Consider the following 22738-nt stretch of genomic DNA (forward strand, 5'->3'; position numbering starts at 1 on the left):
TCCTAGATCTTTAAAGCAAATGGATGTGTCGTGTTAAAATCATTCTGTGTGGCTTCTGCATTAATGCCACCTTCGAGTCAAAAACCACATTTCTGCTCTTCTATTATATATATATATATATATACAGTTCAGCACACTTCTGTTTAATAAGAGTAAGTCCCGGGCTGATTTATAGTCTCAGTCCATCTCTAGCATCTATAATTAACAAGGTTTTATAGGTATTACTCATTACAGGACATGGTGCAGCACAGAGTATAGTATTTTACTGGGAACAAACAAACAGACAAACATATAAATAAATACATGCATAATTCAAAAGGTGTAAAATGCACGATTCACACACAGTAGTTCATCAGCAGGGCTCTTTGGCCCCTGAGAAAGTCTGTTGGATATTTAGTGTAGTATTCTTGGCCTGGGCATGAAGGCATGATAAAGTAATGGCGGCTGGGACATGACTTCATCGGCCTGTTTTGGTATTCAGATCTCCATGGCAAGTGTGAGACAACGGCTGGCCCTTCCAGAAAGCTGCTTTACCACCCCAAAATCAACAGACATTACTCAAAAGAAGCGGGATTTCATTCTGGGCCGGCCCCAGCGGACCTGGACCTTATCAATATAGTGATAAATACTATCAGGGGGAACATGACGGGGAATTCAAGCGGTTTTAGGTGGTGATGGCTGCGCAGAGAGCTCGGGTAGAGGAGGGAGAAGAGGAATAAAGTGTATTTGAAGGAGAACACAGAGAAGTCGGTTCTTCAGCAGACTCCAGTTAACAGAACGGCTTTATGTCCTCCAGCTCTGGGGCGAGAGAGCGTCATCCTTGGGTTTCACACACACACACACTCACACACACACACACACACACACACACAGACTGTAGGAATCTATGTTATGATGTCTAATGTCCTCCGTCTCCTTCTTTGTCTTTAATGGTATTCTCCTTCACTTTATGATCCACGCGCTCTTGATCTTCACAATCACAGCGCTGCTTTAAATGACATAAACATCTGGGGAGCTTCTTACTTGTTCTGAGATATAACAAAGTGATTTTAAGGAATGTTGCTTTGCAAAGTCTGGGTTATGAACTGCTTTGTTTGCACGTGAATATATACAAAAAAAGTATACAGAGTCTTAATATAGCCCTAAAAACTTATAGCATTGTATTAAATTCAAACCAATTTGTGTCTGTGCGTGTATGTATTAATTTTACTCTTTTTTTATTTGTGAGACGTGAATTTAACACCAAATCTAATGTAAAATCTAACGTAACATTCTCCCTTTAAACCCTTTGCTCATTTAAAGAGTAATCAATGCACTTTTATTTATTTGTAAAGATCAAAAGAGCAGGTTGCTATTTCTCCTTGTATTGTTCAACCGGTCAAGGCTGATAAAGGATGCAGATAATAATAATTAACAAATACTCCTTAGAGAGATCTACACTATTAAAATGTAATTAGTAGCTAGTAATCATTTCATTATGTGTGTGTGTGTGTGTGCGTGTGTGTGTGCGTGTGTGTCCTATGGTGTGACATAAGAAAAACTAACATACAATTAACATGAAAAAAAGTTATAAATAGCAAGAAAGGGGTTTATGTTCAATCTTAGAGGTTATTTATTTAATTGTTTTGTATATTTCTACATATGTGTGTGTGTGTGTGTGTGTTCAGCGCTGAAAGCCATTGAATAAAAGCATCTGTTGATCCGCGTTTTGAGGACGAGCAATCAGTTTGCCCTTCGTAATCTTGCGTTACATCAGCTGTTGTTTGTCTCTAGTTGTCTGCTTGTGTACAGCATTCATCACGTCCCTGCAAACAATTGCAAACAGATAACGTAATCCAAACTTTATTTAAACTTTCAACCGACGCCTCTGGCTGCTTTTTAGACATCTTCTTCTCCCCTTTTATTTAACGATGGGACCCGTTGTTCATGAATTATAATCATGCCTGTAAGCTACAGATGCACCCCAATGTACTATTTCACAACATGATGTGCTTTTAAGCACGCCGGTTCCCTTGACCGTCATGTCGAGATTAACTTCATTTCTGGGTCTCTGATCTCGACGCCGTACGTGAGAGAGATAGATGTAAAAATTCAATTTGAGATGTAGAGCATATCTACAGAGGACTAGTGTCGTTATTCAGCTCAGTTCAGTTCAGTTCGATAGCTGTCAAGTGTTGCATAGTTTGAACCGAACATCTCTGACAGCTGAATTAAAACCCAAAGGCCTCCAGCCTCGGTGAAGATCCTGTGAGATTCGGATCCGACGTGTCCCGAAGTTGTCAATGTTTTAAGCCCTTGCACCGCATCAGCATCTGTGGATTTAAAGCCTCATCAGGACCGAGAAGATCCTGTAAAATAAGCAACTCCAAAGCCCTTCCCAGTCATTTGTTCCAATTGTCTGAGAGTCTATAAACAAGCGTAGCCCTGCCGCGGATTCGTCCTCTGTTAGCAGCACCTCTGTAATGAGAATTTATTCCCCCATTGCTCGCTTGTTGTCTCAGGAACGGCCCATTTGCGAGCAGCCGAGGATTGAGGGTGGAAAGCAGGCTGTGGAAAATCATCTTCACCGAGGACAGGAGCGATGGAAAAAAACGCTCCCGGTGTTTACTGCCATGAGCCAGACCGCCAAGACAACTCACCTTCTCTCTTCCGAGACCTTCAAACCTAATGGCACACATAAATAGAGATGACGAGGAGTTCATTAGCTCAGGAGAACGGATCGGCGCCGCGCGAGGCGCGTCTGCAACAGGCCTTCATTATTAAAGTAAACAAGGCTGAAGTGAAAGATCTTCACGCTTTTGTTTTTCACCGTAAGCGATAGTTGAATTATTTACCGCGGCGCCCGGCCTCCCTCTTCACATCTGAACGGTTCACGATAATCTCCCACCGAGTCCGAGCTGTTAATCATTTGATTTAATGGCGGAGAACGACGCTAGTCTGCAGATAAATCACAGCGACATCCAGACCCCCGCGTCGTGACATCGTGAGAGCAAAACAAGCAAACCCCTGTCCGTTTAGCTCACAAACATCTCAGGTCGACCGTCTGCTGTTGTGTTTTCTACGCACTTTTACGCCATGCTTGATGAATATTGAACAGCACATCAAACTCACGATTGGATTCGTACATTAACCATGTGACTTCACTAGCTAGGTTTTTACGTACGTTCAGATAATCTGTTTATAATCAGATTATGGCAAAATGGTTTTAAGGTGAGTCTTCGGGTTCATCGCCATGAAAGCTTTAACCAGAGCAGTGAATTGAACCTGTAGGATATTGTGTATTCTCGAGACGACAAGAATGACCTAAATGTTTTCATAAACCTTTAACCTCTGAAGAACCTTTCTGTTTTGTGATGAGAAAAAGTAGAAAGGTAAGAAAGAGACGATCGAATGATGACAGCGGTTCTCCAGAATCACGGTGAAAAACCCTTCAAGAGCCTTGATTTTTAAGAGTGTATACAAATTCTTTTGAAACAAGTATAGCCACATTTGTCAAAAAACGCCTTCCACGAATGGATGCACAAATCATGTTTTTGTGCTAACATTTTAATACTGGGCCTAGTCTGTACACGTTACTGGAAGAACGTTGCTTATAAAAAGTTAAAGTTCTGGGGACGTTCCCTGTTAGTTGGACCCACAAAAACACCTTTGGATTAAAAAGCTACCCTGCATACACGCAATACCATAATGCATGTTGCCTGTACAGCGTAAGCAGGTCAGTGTAGGCGACTGAATATTTACTAAATACTTGTTAAAAAAGCTCATCAAGGCTAAAATGCAGTTATGCTCCGGGGACATTATTGCGGTGTCTATCTTCGTTTCCGAATGTTATGACTTCCGAGTCCTAACGAGCTTCATAACGCAAACAACTTAATTGAAGAACCGTTACATGTTGTTGCGTCACTCGAGCGTTTGACTCCATCTGTCCTCGAAATATGAATGAACTTTCGAGTGTTGTTTCCATTGTCTTCAAGCCTCTCTAAAACCACCAAACTAGATCAGTCTGGTAATCAGCTAATGCCGGTTTATGCTGGTCCAAGGTGAAATGCCATTCATATTCGCCCTTCTGATCTTCTGGTCTGGCATTTATATTTTCTCTCTCTCCCTCTCTATTCGCTGTCATCTCTGCTCTCTTCTGGTTGAGGGCTTGCAGACCTCACCACTGTTCTCTCAGTGAAGGAAATCATCTCGTGCACGTGTTTACTCTAAAACCCAAGCACACATATTACTTGGCGCTCTGCTGAAAATGGCTCCTCGTTCTGTTTTTAGTGTGATGTCATGTTAGTGGAATTCTCTAATAGGTCTCTGACTCGGTCTTACCCCTCTTATTTGGCGTCACTTTCTCACTGAAAACGCACAAGCGTGTAGTCTATAAACTGCACAGTTCACACTCACTAAAACTCTTTTGCGATCTCTCAACATGTAAGCATTATTAAAAACGTTGTTTATGCCGAAGACTGATTTGAAAAACAAGCAAAACCTAAATAGCATGCATGCATTTATATACACGTGCATTGATGCATTCATACTTATATACTCAAACTAAGGTACCATCTGGTGATATAAGAATAATAACACAATCCTTAGCCAGCATTTTCCGTCTTACCAAGAGCTTAACAGAGGCTCATTGTGTTTGTACCTCTTGTAAACTTTGGCATCACTTTTCGGAAATGACATGTTTATTAGTTTTCATATCACATATCAAAGCAGGCCGATACGAAACCAAAATGCATTATCACTTTATAAATGGAAAAAATCACATGCCAAACTCCTTTGTAGTCATCTGTTCAAGCTTGCACATGTGTGTTTTGGAGGAGGAGAGACATTTCTGGTGTTCTCAATCATTTCTTTGACTGTGATCATTTTGAGTGTTATGTTTTGCTCTGCTTCTGGGGTTACAGAGTTCTTATTACTAGCCTAATTCGTAACCCAAATGTTGTTTCCGCACACCAAAACCGCTGGCGTTCAGTACAGTACATGTTCTGTGCAAACACAGACGGCAGATGGGAAACTTTCCCTAAAACTCTGCCGCTTTTGCAGTTTGGCAGAACTGCATTTTCTGACCACTTCAAATGAATGTAGACTGTCTGAAGTCAAAAAATGAAACAGCACTCGCCCTAAAAAAGCTGGTATACACTTCGGTCTTTATTTAAAGATCCAGTATGAACTCTAAGACATGATTCTGAGCACAAAAAAAAAAAAAAAAAAAATAAAGCCGACGACGACAAAAATTAAAACAACAACTCAAGGAGATTGATATGCACCTGTCCTGGACCACAAAACCAGATAGCAACCAGAAACAAATTTACTGTCTACACAATAAACAATGTTATAATAATCAGTTATGCAGAGTATAAAGAGATACCATAAGACAAAGTCTGTTCTGCATTCGATCTGGATCTTGATCATGTAAAACATGTTTTCATAATAAAAGAGCTGCTCACCACAGAAAGGAATTCATTTAGCTTTGGTCGAAGCTCCGTTCACACATATCCGACGACCCTCGCAGAAAGCTTGTTTTGTATGCATTTAACTGAATTTATTCGATTATAGCACATGTGTTGGATGTTTCTCGTTTAGGGCTCTTGAAGCGTAGCATCACAAGGAGCTGTTTTCACTGCATATGGTTAAATCTCTCTTTCCGAGGTAGGTACGGATAGAATTAAGATTGTCAGTGACATCAAGTTATGCAATGTTTGCTTTGCAACAGTAGTATCAACTAAGTCTGTGTTCGATTTAACGATCAAGGCAAAAATCTCAATTTCAGATACAAAGAAATATGAATTCCTGGAGTGTAACACAGCAAGTACAGTATTTTCCTCCACACAGTACATGAGAAGAGTGGGTATGAGTATAATATGATGAAATAAATTCATTTCTTACCTAGATAATGGCATGCATCAGTGGGTTAATTGAATCATACATTGCGACCTTTGGCAGAAACAACAGATACGTTCCTACACGGACGTCAGCACAAGTAAATCTCTCAAAGGAAGGTTTACAAGCTTAACACTCGAGGGATATTCCTGGCTTTAATACAAGTTCAATACGACAGCACCTGTGACATAATGTGTCTACAGCTTAAACAATAGATCATGGCATAAGAATTCCCAGGGAACGCGTGAACTGACTAAATGCATACATTGCATGCAATGCAATTATTATTTTTTTAGATATTATTGTCTGGCGAATGCATAAATGCAAACGTAGATCAACAGCAAGGTCATGAGTTCAATTCCCGGATAATGGATGACCTCGTAAAATTCATAACTTGAATGCAATGTAAGCCACTTTGAATAAAAGTATATGCCAAATGCATAAATGAATGTAGAATATAAATGCATAACCGTACAAATGCATAGTGAATGTAGATTATGGCGCTAGCGACAGCAAGCCCGTGGGTTTGATTCCCAGGGAACGCGTGAACTGACAAATTCCATCAGTTGAGTTCTTTTTTGGATTAAACTGTCTGGTAAATGCATAAACGTAAATGTAGCTCATGCAGTTAGTAACAGGCAAGGTCATAAACAAAGATTATGGCATTAACTGAATGTGGATTATAAATGTATGAATGCACACATGCATAGAGAATGTAGATTATGGCATATGGTCACAGCAAGGTCATGGGTTCATTTCCCAGGGAATGTGTTCAAATAAAAGGCATGCATTTAATGCGGTGTGAGTCATTTTGGATAAAAGCATTTGCCAAATGCATATACAGTATATTAATGTTGATCATGCCACCAGCAACCGTAAGTTCTTTTCATTTACCAGATAATACAAAACATTATAAAACGTGTATCTTGAATGCACTGTAAGTCACTTCGCATCAAAGTGTCTGCCAAGTGCAAATGAAAATGTTGATCAACATCACTGCCATGGGTTTGATTCCCTGGAAATGCATGAAATGATAAAGTGCATACCTAAGTAAAATACCAGATATAATTGTCTGGTAAATGCATGATTAATGACCCCCATGAAATCTACTTTTTCTTTAAAAAGCATTAGGGGTTTAAAGCACTTACAATGGAAGTGTACGGGGAAAACCACACTCCTTGTTTTAATAGAAAAAGCCACCAAGTTATGTCCAATTTTACAATTTCATCGCCATTACAATGATGCTCAATTTTTAACAAAAGAAGAAATGTAAGTGCTTTTATAAATCCCTAACGTTTCAAATCATCCAAAAATAGGCCCCATTGATTTTCATTGAAAGGGCTTCAGTGTAATTGCTGGTAATCAACATTATGCCACAAATGCTGTCGGTTAATTCTTGTATTGAACCTGAATATCACATAAAACTGTACTGATAGAGGTTGAGCTGCTTCTAGGGGGAACATCTCAAGTATGGCTTGAATTTAAGTAGTTTGTTTTTACTGTGTTATCATACAAGACAACATTACAATCCAATTTAATGTAAATAGCAGCAGGTTAAGTAAAAGACTATATTAAACCTCCAAGGTAAAAACACCTTGATAAACTGCCTCCAGCTTTTGGATTCAAGGCATTTATTCAAAGTGCTTTAATCCCAAAGCTATTTATTTCCAGGCCCCTCATTCAACTAAAACCACTTTTTACTTAATTGGTTAGCTGGAGGATGACTGAAAGGCTGGCTGTTCTCTCTCAGTATCGCTCCTTTGCCGAAGTGGCACAGACAAAGAGAAAGGCTTGGAAAAAAGAGGATTGTTTCCAGTTGCTGATTTTCCTGATCTGAATTACAGTTCAACAGTGCCATACCTGATCTCACTTCACATTCCAGCGATGTAAACCATGTGAAAATGGTGAAGGAATTAGACTTAACTGGGGGCAGAGTGTGTGTTTTTATGAAAAACCAGGGTTAATGGGGTGTCTGGAAGGAAAACAGACGTTGGTCTGCGGGGTGTTGTGAAGTTTGGGATTCCTCAGTGTGTGTTTGGTTTTGCATGAGGGTGACATTACGTGTGTTTATTCCTCCCAGCTTCACAAAAACGGCACAAAAACGGGAACCGAGACAAAAATGCAATAAACAATCACAACCGAACCAGGAATTCCATTCACATTGCAATGGAACGGCGTTTCCATGGAGATTCACCCGGCTCTGACTGATCATGACCTGTAGGAGCAGAGGAAACAGTCATTTGCGCTGTTGAGTTTCATAGATGTGGGAAATTAATAGCTCTTTATTGACACGAAGAACCTTTCCCATTAATGAAACATTTTGAGTTATTTATAGAATGAAAAGGTTCATTAGATTAGAAGAATATGGGCCTTACCAAACCAAAACGGTTGTTCTATGGCACTGCAGTTTTGGAAACTTTCTTTTAAAGCGTGCAGATGAATATATGCCACACATTACGATCCATTAACACACTGTGTAAAATACTTACTGGGAGATCTTGCAGTTTGTTGTCTTCACAAAGCGCCCTGTGTAGTGGATATTGCACCTGACTACATTGTTGGTGTAGTCCGACTCATGCACTAAGTACTTTGGGTTGACCTGGAGCTGGAATTCAAACATAATTCAGACTTTCAGTGTTTGTGAAAATGTAAGTGCACCCAGTGATCACATTATTGCATGTTTTGGACATGCAGGGCCTAAGGCGAACACTTGCCAAATGCAAGCAAATCGAAGAGTCGGTGAGAACAAAGCAGTGCTACTGTTTATCTTATTATTAGTATTCATAACAAAGCCTGAGAACATGACATGGTTATCATCAAAATGCAAAGACTATGTTGTAATTACATAAACAAAATAAATGCTCTGTGGTTTAACATTTAAAAGCAAAGAAAAAACTGTACTGTTGTTGCAAATTACTGTTGTTATGTGGGGTTATGTGGGGTAAATGTAACATAAAACACTGAAAAGTTGACCTTTAAATCTTTTCCTTAACAAAAATATATGCAGAAACACACCTGTCATCTTTGGAAAAAAGTAAATAGCTCCTACATTAAGCAGCTCATTACTATCGATCAGTCTCTTTCCTTGACTAGGAGACATTTTTGGCAGTTCTTCCAATTTCTGCAGAGACTGCTTGCCATTCAATCCCCCTATGAAAGCATATTAAAAACCTAGCCTCAGAGTAGAAGGTAATGGCGAGCTCTTTTAACAGCGGTGTGCTTCTACTGTTGTGTTGTAGTTTTGCTGAAGGTAAGAAAGTGAGCGTCTGGGATCTGCCTGAAGTGGCATGTCTGTATCTGTCTTATTTATGAGCACAGGCACATTTTGTACCCAACTCATTGCACAAGCATCATCGATAACAAACTGGACGACATGCGTGACATCAAACGTCTCCTCGTGCCAAACCTTAAGTGAGACGTGTTGTATTCCGTCGATGTGTTTTATAAGAGATATTCTCTGACGAGACTCTCTTTGAAAGTGATGATAAATGAGTTCAGTGTGAAATAGAAGACCGCCCTGGCCATCTTTGAGAACGTTACCTTGAGTATATAGTTTCCTGGCTGAACATCAGTGATGTCGATCCATTGGCAATCGATATCTGCGTTGTATGTGTCATAGCAACCTGGACTGAGACCCTGCAATATTAAAAAGATTAGTATAATAATAATAATAATAAAAACAACGACACACGTATCATGAATAAAGAATAAGTGTACCTGTGTGTGTGAAGTACAGGCGTATCGTTTGAGATGGCCGAAGTCGCAGGTCGTGTCCTCCAGACAGAAGCTGGCCTTGTGTCCCTCCGCCACCTTCCGGCCGCTGCTGACCTCTAATAGATCATAGTGACTGAACTCATCCATACTGTGATAATGCCTGATCGAGAGAAGAGACAACACTGACGAGAAAAAAGGACCATGGCAATGTGTTATTTTAGTATCTGTAAGTCACCGTCTCTGTTTGAAACTTGCAGTTATTTTAATGATCTTCCTTGTGTGGTTTGTGTATTGACATGGCTCCAGAACAGATTAACCTAATTTTTGAGGTGAATTTGTGTGGATACTGTACTTAGGAACCACAGATCCTAGTCTACATCTACGTCTGACTTAAATAAGATAATTTCATCTAAACAAGTCTGCCACTTTTGTTCTGACCAACGGAGGGAAAAAAAGCATCACAATAAATCACTTGATTAAATCTAATGAATGCATGTATGTAGTGTGTCTTACATGTAGATCATGTATTTCTGCACCATTTCAATTTCATATAAAGAAATGATTTCAACCCAAAAAGTCAATTATTCCTCCTCAGGACTGGTTTTCTTTAAAATACATATCTCTTGTAATATCACGCAGACTATCTGTAATCAGATGCACATTTAAAACTGCAATATAATCTCATTTCAGTCGCATGTTTCATAAAAACAACCCCTTTTGGATTACAATCCGCCATCAAAATGATAAGATCCAGCTGCTGTGAGAAAAGGCTATAAATGATCTGCCAGCTAGAGCATTCATAGCATTACACCGAAGCACCTACCGTAAAATAATCTATGAATATTAAAAAAAAAATCACTATATCGATAGACAAAAAGTTAACCATCAATCAATCAGTAAATAATGATCAACAAACACTGAAGTAATCATTTAAAGCAATGCTGTTTGTTTCTGGTCAAGTCTTTGTAAGGCATGATTATTCCAGCGGGTGTGTGAGGATTCTGACTCTCCACGTCACACACAAAAGTGTTTTCTTGGAAAGCTGTGGTAATACCTGAAGGACTGCGGCAGGGAAAACAGGTACTTTCCTCTGACAGAGTTCAGAGTTTCCACAGGGATACTATATTTCCCATAATATGCCAAGCATATTAAATCTTTTGATGAGGGGATGACAGACATTTCAGGGACCGGTTGCCAAATCCCTGAGCAAACTACATTTGAATGACAAATCACACACACACACACACACACACCAGTGCTAACCACCGAAAAATTGGGCCAGCTAATCACTTAAGGCAACTCTCTTCTACAGGTGCAACTGACCTGTGCTGTGTAATCCAAATAAATATGAGGTAAAATATAGAGCAGTATTTAAACAATGACCGGGAAGAAATCACCTGCTGTCATCTCACTAAAAGTAAATAATTAGAGAAACATTACTACCACAATTAACTAACTAATTAACGGCCTCCACTGCATCAGAGATTTCTGTTTTAACAGCGGTTTATTGAAGCTGTTAGCTGGTGTCCTGATAAAAACACAAGTAAAGAGCTAAATAAGTAAAAGTGCATAATCTGAAATCTGTAACTGAAGAAATTACAGATCTTTAATATGTACCTCCTCCTTTCTCAAGGGATTGGAGAGTTGACTTAAAACCATCTCATGGACACATGTGGGCTATTTCTTTATTAATTCTACATCAGTTAAGCAGGTCTGGAGCTGTGTCTGCAAGTGTTTTGAAGCTTTTGCTGTGAACCACATCGTACAGATATCTCCAGACAAGAGAAATAGAAGATTCCAAAAAACTAAATAAATCCGTCAGAGAGATAGCAGGAACATAAGGGGCCACGCAAAAAGAGAACATGAAAAGTCCTGGACGTCCACGGAGGAAGACAGTGGTGATGATGGGAGAACTTCTCTTTCACAACATCCAGCAAAGAGAAGATCCCTCTCCACGAGTCAGACGTGTCTACAGTCAAGAGAAGACTTCACCGGAGCAAATATAGAGGCTTCTCCACAAGTTACAAACATCTAAAAAAGCCAGAGCACTTCTGGAAAAGCATTCTTGGAGCAGCTCATGATCAAAGAACACAAAACCATCTGAGAAACATGGAGCAGTATGTTACTACTACAGTTCAGTGATGATGACACAAATTATTACTTTTTTACACTTAGTTTACATGAATGATATAATTTTATGTAACGTGTTTCCTCAATTGCATTAGTTTATACATGTTCAAATAGTTTTTCTTGATTTGTATTGCAGTTTAAGTCTTATAATTTCCCAGTAATTAAAAGTGTTCAGGTCGCACATATGATAAACACTGAACATGTTCTCTTTTTCTCTGTCATCAAAGCCTCTAGGAACCAAGGCTGTCCGTCAGAAACGCTGAGCTCTTATATCAAAGTCAGACACACCCTGCGACTCAAAGAAATCTCCTGTGCTTCATGCATGTGTAGTGTATGTCTGCACTTCACCTTGCTCTTGTCTTTGTGCAATCAGAGAGAAATCGAAGCAGTCAAAGCGCTAGGGCAGTTTTCATTTCAGCTATTAGTAATGAGACGCCAAGGACACGTTTAATCTCTACGAAAAATATCAAATATGTCAAAGAGATGCACACGCAATTATAGATTAGCTTCTGCTCCCTGACAAACATCTCCCTGCAAGTCTTCTTCTTCAAAGAGAGTCAGGTGCTCGCTCGCACGAACCATCGTCATCACCCCGCTCAGCTGTCTAATTGCATTAGAATTGAGTTAAAGTGCTAAATACTTCATGTACTGACATTTTCAGGTTACATTAATAATCTGTTCATGAGCAAATGTTCACCAGCCGTAGAAACTGACACTTGTCTGCACCTCGACTGAACTTAACATTTCATTTTGAGCCAAAAGAGAAACAGAGACGAATGTTGGAGTCTGGTTTAGGAAAACAAAATACAACCAAATGCATCTCAGCCTTTCGTTGCATCACGCAAAACAACGGACTTTCGTTTATTTATTTATTGTAGAATTAAACCGTATCGTTCATCACTTCCAATTGATTTTAATAGGACTGTCACCAGTTTAAAAATTGCAATCAGTATACCAATATACATGACATACCAATTAAAATTATTTTAAAATTCATAAAATTTTATCTCAATCAATGACAAATAAATATTTAATATTATTAATAATATTTAATAATATTGATGCAATTACGTGTTGATCATTTGGAATATGAATAATTAATATAAAAAAATTTAATATACCAAAAGCAAAGACATTTATAATATAGAACTGAAAAAAAAAAATTCTAATCATCTGTGAATCATGAAAAATAAAAAAAATCATCACAGTTTTCACATAAATGTGAAACAGCACAACTGTTTTTAGCATTTATAATAATCACTGAAGACTGGAGTAATGATGCTGAAAATTCACAGAAATAAATTACAGTTTAACAGATATTATATTACTATATAACAGAAAATAGCTCCTTTAAATTGTAATAATATTCTCTATATAGTCTCTCTCTTTCTGCAGTCAGTGACATTTATCAATATAAAGTTAATTGTTTTAATTAATTAGACTAAATTAACATGCTTAATTGACACCCCTAATATTTAATTAATGATTTGTTTTAATGAATCTTCTGAGGTGGATCATGTCAAGTTTGGAGACCTGAGCTTTGACTCTCATTATTAGGAAGATTAACACTGGCAGCAATTAGCATCTACAGTCTGCTCCTAAATCACTAATTTTCAGTGACAGATGACATTGTGAGCCGTCACGAGTGACAGCCGTCATCGATGATATTCAACACGACGCAAAACACCGGTTCTCGCAAACTCTCTGTCCCGATGTAATGAACAGCTACAGGCGAATAAACACAGACCTGACAAGTACTGACAGACACTAATTTTCCCTTGTCACGAGGCCCAGCTGATGGTGCATGGAAATGTTATGGAAATCCCCTCGGAGGATAGCAGCCCTTTGCCAATTTAAACCAAATACATAAATCAATGCCGAAATTCATTTAGATTCTGGTGCAAGGTAAGGAATATAAACCAGATGAATACTTCCACAATTAGGTACTGTTATGATTCCATTGTTCTGGGACTTTATAGTCATATTAAGACGTGAACCGAATGGTGAGGGAGACAGAAACAGAATACTTTTTTTTTTAATTACTAGGTTTTAATATTATTATTATTATTTTTTTTTTTTTGTAAAGAAAAAAAATGAGAGTGTATGAATATTGAATTGCAACTCAAGGTATGTTTTTCATGAGTATACTATTTGGTATATTGTGAATTTTACTCTATATATAAACAGTTCTTTATTTAAAAATATAATTAGGCAGTGAAAAGAAAAAAAAACAACAACAGCTAATCTGACTAATTTTAAAATAGAAATGTTAGAAGAAACAAGAAAGAAGAGAGTAAAAAAATAATACTCTTTAAATAAATTGTAATTATTTCTACTTGTTTATGGACATGTTCATGGCAAAAAAAATATATTCTTTTTTATATAATTTACATGTTATTGCCTTTCTGTGTTCATTGTTCCAAATATATATATATATATATATATATATATATATATATATATATATATATATATATATATATATATAATGAGTGTCTGTAAATGCGGATTTTCTGGCATGTCATAAGTTATTATTTTTATATGAGTCTGTTTTGGACTTTCTGCATGAGATTGCCCTCTGGCTTCTAGTAGGAACGAAAATGAGTGCTTAGTGCTCTATAATGTTCACATTACCTCATTTTGTTGAATAAAATGTCAGGTCATGCATAGACTATTCAATCTTTTTAACTTCAAATGTAGGTTTATTTTTTCACACTGGCCCCAGAAAACCAGTATGTGACACACCTGCCTTGAAAAGTGGGAGGACTGATTTAGATTTTATTAAAAGTCCACATCCCCTGTGCATTCATTCTCCACATACAGATGTAAAAGAGAGACTCACTGATGACAGCTGTGCCACTCCCAGGTGTGCCGAGGTCGGTTGGGCATGAAATCAGCCGTCCCTTGGTTCTTTACTCTCTGAGGGAAGCGCAGAAGAACCCTGACACTGTAGTCTGTGGTTTCAGAACTATAGGCGGAGCTGAGGAGGAAAAAAAACCCTTAATGAAGTAATGAAGGACTGCAGCACTAAGTAATGAAACGTGTTGTGTATATAAGATGAGCTCACAGCAGCAGGCTGGAATTTATATGATGTGACGCCACCCATACTTCTGCATTAGACATCATCTAACACTTTTCTCGCCTGTTCTTTGTACAAGTATTATTGTATGGTGTGGTGTAAACGAGTGTGGGAGGGTTATTGTGCTTTATTTTGCCATTTCATAAACAGAAGAATTGAGGATTCTCACCTGGCCAAACACTTCTCCTCCGCAGCGCAGCGTAAGGAGTACATATGGGCTCTTTGAATGTATGTGGAGGCTTGGACATAATTCGGGTCAGGAACCAGGTCAGGCAAACCTAAAAACAAGAGACAACATCAGGGTTACAGTGTAGAACCGGCTGCTGAAGCACGTCTCCTGAAATTACACTGAAGGGGAAAACAACTGGTTTTAGTATGTCATAGGCTGTAGGCTAGTATTCAACCCTGGTCAAGCTGATTTTTAGCTGGTTTGTAGAATATAATACACCAAAAAAACACCTAAACCTATCACTTTAAACCCACCACACGGTCACCTAAAAATAATCTAAAAACACTGTAAAACCCCCAATCTGACCAGTCTGACTATGGTGAGCAAGTCCAAAACTACTCTAAAACCACTAAATAAACCGGCATGGCCACCTGAAAACACTCAAAACCACCCTAAAACCATCAAACCAACAAGTCTGACCACCTGCAAAATGTAATCTGCAAATCACCTAACAAGCAAGACTGTCCATCTGAAAAAACACCCCTAAACAAACTTAAAAACCTCCAAACAGACTAATCTGTCCACCAAAAAAGTGTGTAAAACTCTAAAGCCAAAAAAACCTGACTAGTCTGACCACCCAAAAAGAGTACAAAACGCTGAAATCACCAAACGGACTGGTCTGACCACCTACAAAAATGTCCAAAACCACTTGAAACCCACCAAACCAACTGGTCTGATGAACTGAAGTGTGTCTTAAACTCTAAAGCCACCAAACCGTATGTATGTCCAAATGCCTAGCCACCTGAAAAGTATCCAAAACCACTTTCAAACCACCAAACGGATCAGTCTGACCCCGATGAACATGTCCAAACCTACTCTAAAACCACCAAACAGAACAGCCTTGCCACCTGAAAGCCACCCAAAACCACCATCAAACCACCTGCAAAGTTTCCAAAATTACAGTAAAACCACCAAACTGACTGATCTGACCACCCAAAAAGTGTACAAAACTCTAAAACCACCAAACTGACTGGTTTGACCACTGGTCTGAATTGAAAAGAGTCAGAAACTGAAAAGCCACCAAACAGACAAGTTCACCAACCTAAAGTGGATCCAAATGCCTGGCCACCTAAAAAGTATCCAAAACACTTTAAAGCCACCAGCCTGATCATGATGGACATGTTCAAAGCTACTCTAAAACCACCAAACAGACCAAACCAACAAGTTTTACCACCTGCAAAGTGTCCACAACCACCAAACCAAGAAGTCTTTTAAACAAGCAAACAGACCTGCTTGGGAATCGGACCATCTTTGGACATCAGCTTTAACCATAAAAATAAGATTTAATAATTATTGATTTATTTATTTATTTTTTCAGAAGGATAATAACAATGTCAAGTCTCATAGCGCGATGTCCTGTGGACAAATGTGCTTCTTTAATGTTCTGAGCTATTCTGATGTTACACGCCTTTAAATGTATAAAAACAGTCAAATATTTGAAAAATGGCTTCATTCAAATAAGCATGCCTTTGAAAAATACACAAGAGATGAAGAGGGTTTTTGAGGAGGCAATGCTGAAGCCTCACAGTATAATGCATCAAACGCTGTTTCTCATCTGGTTTCAAGGTCACGCAAAAATAAGAAAAAAATAACAAAATGTTGCACGTAGAGAGGGAGAGAGAAAAAGATGAGGGAGAGGTGACAGCGAAACGAAAATGAGATCACTTCCCTGCTGTATCCAAATCGGGCCTGTGACCAAGTCTGTTAAACAAAAAAGAAAGAAAAAAGAAAAACAGAGCTAGTGGTAACAGCTAATGTACATAAAACTCTTGTTCATGAAACTACTCATCACCTTTATTTACACTTAAAGTTCAAGCGCACTCTATGTCTAAATAATCTTATGAATATAATAACAGAGCAAGTCCGTAGGTGGACATTAACATTTCTTCAAAGAGATCATGACAGCATATTTGCTTTCCTGCTTTGCATGTCATGGATTTCAGAGAAAAGAACCCTGTTGAGAAGATCAGCACCGATGAACTCCAGCGTATGATACTGGAGTCCCACTAGGCCTCCTAATTACCTTAACCAGCAAGACTTTGATAGTCATCCAGCAGCATTTTTTGCCGACAACCAGACCAGCAATAACAAATATAAACCAGCTTGGAGTAGCATGAAAATTCAGCTGTTTCCAGCAGGGAGGAGTTTTTTTTTTCAAAGCAACATTGCGGAATGGAGATCTAATCTCACTTCTGCTTGAGGCATGTTTAGAGTTGGGAGCAACTTTCACTCTATAAAACATAATGCCCTTGGTCAGTCTCCTTATTTCAGATTTGTTAGTGCCGCCCCTCTACTCCAGTGAATGCTTTGCCATCTCCATCTCTGTGTACACATCTGATTTGCCAGCACGGCCTGAAACAGACTTCAGAAAAGGCCTCAGGAAACTTCCTTGGTCAGCTTTTGTAAACAGTGTAAAGAGAGTGTGAAAGACTGTGGTTATCCAGCAAAAGTTTCTTCACACAGTCTGCACTTTTGCTCCACAAAACTCTGTTCTCTAGATGCCTGAACTACACCAATATTCCTTATAAATAGCTGTAGATTAAGATAAACTCGAGGTTGTGTTGAAGTCGACTTAAATTCCTCATGAAGTCCACAAGAATTTAGAAAAACAGCATTCTGTTTTTTTAGTAAGATAAAAACAAATGTGCACTGGTCAGATACAGGCCAGATCTCAACATCCATCTTAAAGAGGTTTAATGTTATGAGTCAAGTCATGTAAATGTGTCCCATCTAGTGTTATATTTAATTTCGAAGACACAGATTCATAGATAATATATGTTCCCGCAGACTGGAGCTCTGATTTCAACTTATTTGTTTGTGATTGCATCACTGGGTAATGAGTAATGTAAATTTTTTCCACATGTGTACCTTCCAGTGAATTGAGTTTACACCCATTTCCCTTATGACCAGATTTTGTAAACTAGGGTGATTAGTCGTGCGTGAAGTGACTCAAGCAAGAGACAAAGACCATTTCACATTACAAAATGAGCCTTGGCAGAGGCCAGAAACTCAGTCCCAAAGGCCTTACACACACCGCCTGCATATATGCACACACACACACACACACTTATATTTAGGGGCTAGCAAAATATTTTCTGTTTCCTGAGGCAATGGACCCCATGTGTGCTGGGTACTTTCCATCTCCCCACTCCTCATGTAGTAACACCCCCCACCCAACCACCACACACAAACGCGCACACACACACACACACAGCTCGTGTTCACCACTCACCCCGCAAAAACCAAGCCACCTGAGCCCCTTACCCCACCCTCTAAAACAAATACTGGGAACATTCACCCTTAGCCCTCGCAATGCGGTCATCACCGAAACCAGAACCAAATCTTCAAACAATGAGCACTCTTTGTGCGGAATGAGTATCCATAGGCTCTACGCTCACACATACTCTTACACCCACGCACACATCCCACAACACCTGGTTTCAATAACCCAGCCTTGGAGATGAAGATGGAACTTTGATTGTAAATTGAAACACAATGGCAATGGGGTGATAGGGATAATGGTAGTTGCTCAGACATCAGTAATTTTCACGGACTGCTTATGAGGAAACAAATTTGCTCAAAAGCAATGTCCATTACCAGCTGCGTAAGCAAACAGCTTTATAATCAATTTTGTGCAGTTTAAGTCCCTTGGGTTGCATGTTTGCTAAATCCAGAGGGCTGCCAGGAACACAAAGAGATGGCAGGAGAACAACATTTTTGAGATGTCTCTCTGTTTTCCTCACTTCCCTTTCTTGAGAGAGTGAGAATCTGAAACGAGGCCCACACGTGCATGCATTTCTCAAAATCTCCAGCCATGCAGCCGTTCCTCTGTGATTAACTTCACTTAGCCTTGCTTGACACATGAAAAGCATTGCATTCACTGCAATATATACAAAACATACTTTCTGGACTGATTGGTCTAAGACCCAATAACTATTGAGTAACATTAGTGTGAGATGTACAAAGAGATTCTATACAACGTGAATATGCATCATACCTCTTTGCTGAGGACGATAAACATTCCCTGCATTCATGCTGGGGCTCTCTGCATTGTTAGAGATGAGAGGGTTGCGCGGAGGTGGTTGCACAAACGGAGGCTGTGGCTGGGGCCTTCCAAAGGGGGGGAACTGCTCATACTGAGGGCTTTGCACTGCGGGCTGGAACGCTGAACCTGTGTTGCTCGAGACAGGTACTGCAGCATCTCGAGAGTCCTCGTTGTACAGACTGTGAGTGTACCTGTGGTCCAGTCCATCAGAGACTTGTGGCTGTGCAGGCTGGGCAGGAACGGCTTGGTAAGCTTGACCGTAAGTAGGATAGTATCGATACCTGTCGTCGGTTGCTGGACCCCCTCCATTATAGCTACCTCCTCCAAAACTTCCAGTGGAGTACCCACCTCCTCCAAATCCTCCTCCGGCATAGCCACCACCAGTGGAGTAGCCCGTTCCACGGAAGGGTGGTTCGTATGACCTGTCCAAAACCGAGTCGTAAGGAGCAGAATAAGGAGGCTGTTGAGGGTACGGATACTGAGGATAAGAAGAAGAAGATGATGAGGAGGAGGAGGAGGATGAGCCGGAGGATGGTCTAAAGCGAGAGCCGGTAGATGACTGGAAGCGACCTGTTTCACCTGCACCTTGACGCCAGTTTTCGGGTACCAGGCCAAACCCAAATGGATGTCTTGCTTGGCCTCTCACGGTCTCAGAGCTTCCTCTGGGGGGTGCTTGTCTACGTACATTCCCACCCTGCGATCGACGGTTGGGAGCGTCCGCTAAAAGCACTCGGGGGTTCCTGTCACGCTCCTGAGCCCGAGCCGGGACGTATTCCGCCCCGCTGTTGAGAAGACTGAACAAACGTCCATTGTTCTCCCACTGAATCATCTGTCTCCATGGGTTTGAGTCGTCAGTCTGAGACTGATGCTGAGATTGGGACTGTCCTCCTACGCTTCCAAGCAACACCCAGACCCACCATGTCATGAAAACCACAGGCAGCATATTGACAAGAATTGCATGGAAAATAACTTCAAAAAAGAGTGAACGGCGAATCTCCAAATTGTATCCCTTGATCCGGCAGGTTAAAGGTGGGAAGGCATAGAGGACCTACAGTGTCCATGTGCAAATCAGACTACATGCAGTGAAGAAACTTTGTCCTTGGTTCAGTATGTGGTGAAGGCATTGCTGTGAAGAAGGCAGATGATTTCTGAGGCCCCAGGGCAGGCTGCAGCACGAAAAACCTCCCTCTTCCTTACTGTCCGGATGTTGAGTTGTTGTCAGTGGACTGAGCATTGCTCTCAGGCTCTCTCTGGAGACGACTGCCTGTTGCTCTCCTCTGCACTTCACTGTTTGCCTCTCTGACTGCTTACAATGGTCTGTGAAAAAGGAAAAAATGCTCTAATCTCCCCCTCCCTCTCTCGTTCTTGCTCCCTCGCTCACTCAATCCAACATGGTCTTCTTTTGAGATCCCACATGGCCCTAGTGCTAGAGCTATTTCCTAAATTCCAGCAAAGCCAAGTCTTTGCACAGGCTTCCAGAGTCAACATCACCATCTGTGAAGGGACTTGAATATCTAGCGTGCCTGCGCTGACTTCCTTTGATCCTACTGAACAAGCAGGGATGTCTGGTGCGTGGCCTGGGTTCATCCACCCAGGTGCTAGGAGAGCTGTGGCTTCGTCTCATGTTTTTCCAAACACTATTTTTTGCACTTATCATCACCATCATCGCCACAGCAGAAGAGAGGACATTAATATGGCAGGATGTTTAGAAATCCAAGTTATGTACATGATAGGAGGCCAGAAAAGTCAGCAGAATTTGGAACAAGCAGTTCCATTTAAAAGCACTTTCCAGTCAACAAAGATAGATGAAAGAAGGCAAATATGCATCATGCACACTACAAAACCTAATAAAATTCTACAAGCCTTATGTAAATATGCAGAGGAAGCCCAGACTTAGTAAACATTGGTATATGTAACAGATATTAGCATAATGTAAAGAAACTATAAAGATTGGAAACTAATCCTGAGTGCATTGTATTAAAATTTTGCCCTTTTTTTAAACATTTGTACTAGTAAGAGCTGAATTCCAAAATTACATTAGTACTGCTGTAATGTTGCAGATAAATATAAAAAAAAAAATACACTATATATATATATATATATATATATATATATATATATATATATATATTGGTTTTTTTTTTTTTTTTATTTTTATTTTTTTATATTCAATTGTAATGCAATGTGTTTACTAGGTTTATTATTTACAATATACAGTACATTATTATCATTGCTCCCTGGTTTGTCTTTCTGAAATGCATCATTCTTTACAAAGTTTATAGTTCTGATTGGCCAGCTATCTAGTGCGTTATGATTGGCTGAAACATAATGTACAAATAAGGCATTTTAGGAATGCATGGATGCATCAGAATTTTTTTGAAAAAAATATCTCTTTGGGTTTGACACTTTAATCTTTGTGACTTTACAGATCGTATATAAGCACAAACAGCTTGTAACACACCAAAGACAAAAGAAAACATTAACGCCCATCATATGCTAGCTATAAACACAGTTTTTCAAGACTACTGATCTCAAGAAATGGTGCATAAGCTTCCAGGACTGGTATTACTGCTTATTTTGACTGGATGGGTTAACAACTAAGGGCTGGATATATTTTTGACTTCTGTAGACGGATGGGGCTCATCTGGCTTCTGACTATTAATGGCCGGCAGCTGGTTGCAACAAGCTCCTTATGTAAAGAAAAACTTCAGTGTTAATACCCGTAACATTTCAACTAGGGATTTTTAATAACTTAAGGGGATTGTTCTGACACTCAATGCTCAAAACATTCAGGTTGCCAAAAAACGGATGCCGCAGTTTTACATGGTGATAATGATAGAAAGTTTACTAAACTTTCCACCACCATGTGTTTCGGCAGCTCCAAAGCTCAGAAGACTGTGCAGTTAGCCCCAGAAATCTCTAGCTGTGATCTCACCTCCATATTTGACATCTAAGTTTCTCGGATTCGACGCAAAGGTCTGAAAATACTTTGAGACTCTTAACATCCTGCCAACTGCCTCTTATCACCCCTCCCCGCAGGCAAGAGCCTCGAGCTGATTAAGATGAAACCCATTCATTTTCTCAACTGTGCTTACTGTTGAACTACTGAATTCCCCTCCAATTATATCAGTACATCGTGTTATTTCATAGTAGTCATTTTCTTTATTTATTCAGAGATCTGTTCAAGTTTTATAGACAGGAATGTGTACTCTTTATGTGAGATTTATTGCAGTGATTTCACCCAAATTTTGTCATCACTACCTCACGCTCATGTCGTTCCAAAGCTGCATGACTCCGTTCTTCTTTGGAACAAAAAAGGAGAATTAGCATAATATACTGGCTTAATCTTTAACCCTAAAAGATTCATAAAAGTAGTCCATTTCACTTCTAATGCAGAATTTGATGTGAAATATCTAGCCCACACGACCCATGGCGCTATTACTTTATGATTCAACTTTTTGCGAGAAACTGATTTAATTAGAGTTATTTAGCCTTATAGGTTTCTTTGCATGCAATTATGCCTTAATAATAGTAAATATGGAATATATTAATGATATGTTGTTTAATTTTAGTCTCATACTTGAACAGTGCTTTACATTTGATGGTCTCTCATGTCTATAGTCAAAATAACACATTTTCTGAGCTGATAGCATAACCTAAAAAT

At 39.5% G+C, this 22738-nt stretch overlaps 1 protein-coding gene across 1 annotated transcript; it reads right to left on the reverse strand.

Annotated features, from left to right (window-relative positions):
- Nucleotides 1–241: 241 nt before the first annotated feature.
- loxl1 (lysyl oxidase-like 1) lies at nucleotides 242–20401 on the reverse strand. The gene is made up of 7 exons (XM_043264853.1): nucleotides 19027–20401; nucleotides 14970–15078; nucleotides 14564–14701; nucleotides 9595–9751; nucleotides 9418–9513; nucleotides 8367–8482; nucleotides 242–8092 (listed from the first exon to the last, which is right to left on the reverse strand). Exons 1-7 carry the CDS (start codon nucleotides 20015–20017, stop codon nucleotides 8086–8088), a joined length of 1614 nt encoding a protein of 537 aa, XP_043120788.1. The 5' UTR covers nucleotides 20018–20401; the 3' UTR covers nucleotides 242–8085.
- Between the last annotated feature and the right edge of the window lie 2337 nt (nucleotides 20402–22738).

Source organism: Puntigrus tetrazona, chromosome 18 (assembly GCF_018831695.1).
Source record: "Puntigrus tetrazona isolate hp1 chromosome 18, ASM1883169v1, whole genome shotgun sequence".
NCBI classification, from domain to species: Eukaryota; Metazoa; Chordata; class Actinopteri; order Cypriniformes; family Cyprinidae; genus Puntigrus; species Puntigrus tetrazona.

Coding starts and splice junctions, on each gene's coding strand:
- loxl1 (XM_043264853.1), bottom strand. CDS start 20,017: ATGCTGCCTGTGGTTTTCATGACATGGTGGGTCTGGGTGTTGCTTGGA. Junction 9,752..14,563: donor GAGTGGCACAGCTGTCATCA/GTGAGTCTCTCT, acceptor TCTCTCGATCAG/GCATTATCACAGTATGGATG. Junction 9,514..9,594: donor CCTGTACTTCACACACACAG/GTACACTTATTC, acceptor TTAATATTGCAG/GGTCTCAGTCCAGGTTGCTA.